Source organism: Alligator sinensis, unplaced genomic scaffold (assembly GCF_000455745.1).
Source record: "Alligator sinensis unplaced genomic scaffold, ASM45574v1 scaffold1244_1, whole genome shotgun sequence".
Classification (NCBI taxonomy): Eukaryota; Metazoa; Chordata; order Crocodylia; family Alligatoridae; genus Alligator; species Alligator sinensis.
The window spans coordinates 237089-242859 of NW_005842591.1; the positions used below are offsets into that span (position 1 = coordinate 237089).

The following is a 5771-nucleotide window of genomic DNA, read 5'->3' on the forward strand; positions in this document are numbered from 1 at the left end:
CGGGGGAAGGGCGCCCCGCGGAGGAACAAGTCCGGCCGCGCCGGCGCCTCCGGCCTGCCGCCGGGTTTTGGGGCGCGGGTCGTTGTTGCCTTGGAGGGGGGCAGCGGGAGCCGTGCTCGTGTAAGGCCCCGGCGCGGGACGCTCGGGGCACAGATGATGATTACACGCGACCAAAGCCTGAGAGCTCGTGATTGCAGCTTTAGCGACTGATGTACCCCGAGCTCCCCAGCCGCCGGGGTGACGGCGCGGGCCCTGTGGGTGCGCCGTCCGCCCTTTCTAACCGGCGTTTCCAACAGGCTCGACCACTATGCCATCATCAAGTTCCCCCTGACCACGGAGTCGGCCATGAAGAAGATCGAGGACAACAACACGCTGGTCTTCATCGTGGATGTCAAAGCCAACAAGCACCAGATCAAGCAGGCCGTCAAGAAGCTGTACGACATCGACGTGGCCAAAGTCAACACGTTGATCCGGTGCGAGGCTGGGCGGGGGCTGGGAGGGTGGGCGGCCAGGTGGGGGGCTTAAGCCCTTTAATGTGTCAGGGTTCGCGGCGCGAAGGGCCGTGCCTTGTGCAGGTGATGTAAACTAGATCACAGCTGAGTCCCGTGATGTGCTCAAAGGAACCACTGATGCACAAGGCAGTGCGGTACAGCCAGAGGGACAGCCGTGGCTGCGGGCACTGACGCATCTTGCCCTGTTCTAGGCCCGACGGCGAGAAGAAGGCTTACGTTCGTCTCGCTCCAGACTACGACGCGCTGGATGTAGCCAACAAGGTGAGGATGATGCTGTTGTGTCCTGCCCTCGGTGGCAGCCGTTCCACGGTTTGGTGGTGACGGGGTCTGCTGTGGCCGTGGTGTGCATGAAGGGAGTGGCCAGCCTGCCTCCTTGAGCTGGGTTTCTGACAGGCTTTGGGTAGCCTTCGTCACTGGGCAGAGGTGTAAGAGTTAATTCATGTGGATGTTTCCCTGGATTGAGGTAACGATACCCAGCAAAGCTGGAGTTCGCACACACCGCAGGCCTACCCGTGCAGGGCTCTGGGGCTCTGACCACTTGCAATCCAGGGCCTTGGGGAGGAGGGCAGTGGGGCCCAGGCCCCTTGCTGTGTAACCACCCCTTGCTTGTCTAAATTTTCCCAGCGCTTGCAGCTGGAGGAGTAACTTCCTTGCCCTTCTGATAACTCCTGCATAGCGCTGCTGGCAAGGACCAGCCTCTCTCTATAGCTGCCCTTAGAGAAAGGGAACGATGCTCGAGTAACTTCCAGCAAACTCTGAAACACGAAGCCCAGAGGTTCGCCAGGAGGGCATGGGAATCCTGTGCTTCTGGCATAGGGAGACGCTGTATGTATAGCGCCAGAGAGACGGGGGCATGCCCCTTTGGCTGTGTAGGGTGAGATGGAGAGGAGTGGATGTAATGTATTTGAGTAGCTGGAGGTTGAGCATCGTGGGATGCTGCGTGGGAAATGTTTGCATAGGGAGGCGCTCTGCGGGGGTAACAGTGGTATGCTTGGGGGCACCTGGCATGCCACGGAGGAAGGCTGTTTGCCCAGGGCTTGAACTTCTCCGGGGAGGTGCGTGGGGGCCCCTTTGTGCCCAGGCAGTGCACTAATGTCACCCCTTGTGCTTCCTTTCAGATTGGAATCATCTAAGCGGCGCCCACCAAGAGCTGTACAGAGGACCTAATAAACTCTGCAAAACCACAGGCAGGCTCTCGCCTCGTGACTGAGCAACCTCACCTCGCAGCAGAGGCCCCGGGGTGGAGGGCAGGCTGGTGCCTGGGCTGTTTCAGTGCGGTGAAGCCAAATCGCAGAGGGATCAGGGGAGATGTGCAGGCCCCAAAGCTGGGTCAGGGGAGGCAGAAGGGGCGGCTGCCTGTGGGGTTTGCAGGAGCTGCTCTGCAGGGGAGTGATGGCACCAAGCTGGGGAAGCGGTGCCCGTGGGTGAAGTTGCCAGCCCCTTCCAGGTTGCCCAGGCCCCTAGGTGGCTGCTATTTCTGCCCTGCCTGTCCCGCATTTGGCTGTTCCTTCTGCTCCGGTCTTTGCCTGGCTAGGTTTGCCAACGTCTATCCATTCATTATACTACTGTGTTATTCTGACTACGAGTCGATGCTGTGAAAGGCAGGGTGGTTTCTTTTTGGAAGGGGAAAGGTTTAAGTTAACAGAACTGTGCGCTGCTGTTCCCACCTAACCCTTGGTCTCAGCCAGACCCCCCTCAACATCTGCGTGTGGGCACTTCACAAGCCGATGCGCTGGGCTGCTCACACCTTGGCCGGCTGTTGCTGCTGCCCTCGTCTGGCCATAGCGCGCCGGGTGAGGGACCTTTGCAGAATGGCAGGTCATTGCAGTGCTTCTGCCCTGGCCAGTGGCTCCCCATCAGCTGCTGCTGGTCCTTGGAGCAGAAGCTGAAGGACGATCTTGGAGCCTTTCAAAGCTCGTGTTTTGGGAGGCACCATGCCCTAGTGAGCAAGCCAGTGGGTAACCTTGCTCCGCGGCCACCTCTGTTCTCCCCAGGCAGGGACCAACTTCACTGAGGCTCAGGGTAGCGTGCTAGCGCAGGCCCCCAGCTGGGCCCCAGGCCTGTGTGCAGGCAGCTTTCAGCCCAGCTCCTCTTGCTAGCAGGAAGCGGGGGATTAGGGTTAGGGATTCGCAGATCTCCTTATTTGAAGCCAGCTTCTTCAAGGGCATGAACAGGAGGTGGATGCCAAGGGCTGCTCAACAGTGCACGAGCATGCAGCTGTGGAAGGCTTGACGTCCCCTGTAAGCTGGGGCCAGCTGCATGGCAGCCTTCACAAGAGGCCTGGCCTCTGGGACTGCTTGCCCCTGTGCCCTGGCAGCTGGATGCTGTGCTTCTCCAGGGTGTCCCAGGCTGCTGGGCGGGCTTCTGAAACTGTCCTGCTGCAGATGAGCCGCGTGTCCTTGGGGCTGCTTTCCTGGCAGCTGGTGCCCGAGGACCTCTGGGCAGTAACCATTCCAGAGTGAGATGCGTCCTGCGTGACGCCTGTCCAGACATGCCTGCAAAGGCTGCGTTTGCTCTGCAGCTGTCAGAAGCTCCCAGTGTTGGCGGCCCTGGCGCCAGGCGTGCAGGTGCAGGCATTTCATGCCGCAGCGCCATGTCTGTGGGCAGGGGGCAGGTACCCTGGGATGCTCCCTGGAGCGATCTGGCATGTGGGGGAAGAAGATCCTGCTGTGAGACATCCTTCATGTAATGGGGGGAAAGGGCTGAGAGTGGAGGAGCTCCAGGATTGTGCGTGCTCATCCTGGCCCTGGCAGAGGCCTCAGATACCACTTCTCTATACCGGGGGGAACTGCAGGCCTGGCTGGAAACTGCTGTGGGCTGTTCCTGGTGATCCAGCAGCTGTGCTCTGGAGAGGGGCTGGCTGTGCGGCTCCTCCCATCCATGCCCCTGCTGCTGGGTGTGCAGGGGCTGTGGTTCTGGCCCTGGAGCCTGGCTTGGTGCAGTGGTGGCCAAGTTCACCAGCCCTGGCATCTGTATTGCAATCATCTCTAATGCCAGTGCTTGTTATTGTTCCAAGGTCCAAAGGCCTCGGAGCAGCTCTCCTGGGGCTGAGTCGGCTAACAAACCTTCGGGGCAGCGGAAGTTGAAGGGCTGGGGCTAGGGCAGCTTGAGCTGGGCCTGGCTGTCATGGCCCTGGCAGAGAGCTAGTACCAAGGGGGGCATGCAGCTGGGAGCTGGTGGAAGGGAGGCACCTGGGGAGCCCCCCTGCACTCAGGGCATTGGCATGGTGCTGCACTTGCTGGCTGTGCCCAGAGCCTGGTGCAGCACAAGCTCCCAGGCTGCCCCGTGCTGCTCTGCCCAATTGGCATGCTGGCCACAGCCTCGCAGGGAAGGAGCCCGCGGAGCCGCATTGTGCGGGAGGATGTGTGCACAAAGGAAGTGGTGCCCGCTCCGGTGGCTGGGCAGAGCATGTGACTGCACAGCGCTCTGCCGGTGACCCCCTGGCCTCCTGCCACCACTCCCAGCCCTGCTCCCAGGAGTAGGGCAAGGGGCTCTGGGGCCAGGGCAAGGTGAAGACTGGCAGCTCACACCTCCACCTGCCTCTCAGGCAGACGGACGCCATCCTCCACGCCCAGCTAGCAACTGAGGGCCTCCCCCCCTGTGGGGCCCTGCCAGGCCGGGCAGCGGAGCAGGTACAGTGTGCACAAAGCTGCCTCTGTCAGTGCTTTGGGAACCCGCCATGCACGTGGGGTAGCCCAGGCACTCCCAGCCTCGCTGCCAGGGCCGCCCCCTCCCCCACGCAGCCAGGGCCGCAGCCAGCCCTCTCTCCCCACAGCCTGCAATGCTGCGGGCCGGCGCACCCTGGGACCCACCTAGGTCACCCCCCCACCCCAGGGGAGCCCCGCGTTGTTCCAAGAAGCCCCTCTGGCTCACCCCGGGGCAGGGCCCAGAGCCCCCGTACGGTCCCAGGCAGAGCGCAGACGAGCTGCCCAAAGCACACGTCCCCCAGGGCAGCGACTGCGTGTCCAGAGCAGCTCGGTCGCTCAGGACAGAGCCCAGGAGCCCGCGGCTCCAAGTGCTGTGGGCTCCCCTCTCGGACTGCGCCCCTCTGCCCTCGCGCAAACCCGGCCCCGGGCCCACCTGCAGCAGGAGCGGGGAACCAGCTGCGTTGGGCACCGGGGTAGGTCTGGGGCACCTGGCTGGGCTCAAGAGGCAGGGAAGCAGGTGAGTGCACAGCAAACCCAGGGCGGCTTTTGCCTGGAGCTGAGCCTGATGCAGGCACCTCGCTGCTGTGGGTGGATGGGCAGGAGGTGGCAGCTGCTGAACTGGTTTCTCAGCTCTGCTGCTCGGCCCCGGCTGCCCTAAGAGCCGACCACACCCAGCGGGGCCACGGCGTGAGCTGGGGCTGCTCCGTGCCCCAAGCCCAGGAGCCCTACGGGGCTGCTGTCCAGGGCCGGTTGGCGTGGGGCTGGGAGACGGGCCTGGGGGAGGACTGCAGGGAGAGACCGCTCCTTGGGACCGACGGGCTGCAAAGTGAGGGGCAGGCCCCTGGTGACGGCCACGTGCCCCGCTGCCAGGGCTGGAGCGCAGAGCAGACGGGCAGCGTCCTGCTCTGGCCGCCCCCCAGCACCTCCTGCCCTCATACCTTCTCCCCGCCGGCTCAGCAACTGCCCCGGGAAAGGACACACGAGAGCTGCCGCAGGAGCGGTGAACAACCGTGTTTAATGTGTGCAACACCCCCAGGTGCAGGAGACCCCCTTCCCCCAGCCCCGGGATGCAGACCCTCCGCGCCTGCCCAGCCCCGCAGGGAGCCCGGCGGGCGCGTGGGGCAGGGCGGCGAGGCCCGAAGGCAGAGCCCGCGGCTGCCCCGGCCCCAAGGCACGTCGGTGCGGACGCGTGTGCGAGCCCCCGGCCGGCCCCGGCCGCGCTCACTCCGCGAGGAACTTCTTCTCGCCGCCCGCCCCGGGGCGCTTGCGCCAGTGCGGGAAGAAGTCGGAGCGCAGCAGGCGGGAGAAGTACGTGAGGATCATGACGTTGAGCAGGCAGAGGTTGATGGTGAGGAAGGCGCCCAGGCCGCGCTGCTCCACGCGGCGCAGGAAGCACCAGCTCAGGTAGGCCTGGGGCGCCAGGCGGAAGAGGAAGTACATCACCAGGTTGACGTACTTGTTGACGCGGTACAGCACGGGCGCCGGGACGTTGCTCAGCTTCAGCAGCATCCTGATGGTCAGGAAGATGTTGCTCACCTCCACGAAGAGCGACAGCAGCCCGGCGCCCAGGAACCGGCGCTGGAAGGTGCCCGACAGGAAGGCGGAGATGGCC

The 5771-nt window shown here is 63.9% G+C and overlaps 2 protein-coding genes and 2 non-coding genes across 4 annotated transcripts; 3 read left to right on the top strand and 1 right to left on the bottom strand.

Moving 5' to 3' along the window:
- Positions 1–3: 3 nt before the first annotated feature.
- On the top strand, positions 4–1698 carry RPL23A (ribosomal protein L23a; the record flags this gene model as incomplete). The annotated part of the gene is made up of 4 exons (XM_014524288.1): positions 4–29; positions 297–473; positions 704–773; positions 1631–1698. Coding segments are annotated over 4 exons (288 nt in total), but the record flags the coding sequence as incomplete, so codon positions are not given.
- LOC112551768 lies at positions 147–216 on the top strand. The gene has a single exon (XR_003096078.1). It is a non-coding gene; the product is annotated as a small nucleolar RNA Z17 (small nucleolar RNA).
- On the top strand, positions 570–635 carry LOC112551767. The gene has a single exon (XR_003096077.1). It is a non-coding gene; the product is annotated as a small nucleolar RNA SNORD42 (small nucleolar RNA).
- Positions 1699–5155: 3457 nt separating the features above from the next.
- On the bottom strand, positions 5156–5765 carry TLCD1 (TLC domain containing 1). Its single transcript, XM_006032866.2, has one exon. The coding sequence runs from the start codon at positions 5666–5668 to the stop codon at positions 5381–5383; it is 288 nt and encodes a 95-aa protein (XP_006032928.2). The 5' UTR covers positions 5669–5765; the 3' UTR covers positions 5156–5380.
- Positions 5766–5771: the final 6 nt, after the last annotated feature.

What these genes read in the sequence shown, in the direction of transcription:
- TLCD1 (XM_006032866.2), bottom strand. Translation starts at nt 5,668, where the DNA reads ATGCTGCTGAAGCTGAGCAACGTCCCGGCGCCCGTGCTGTACCGCGTC.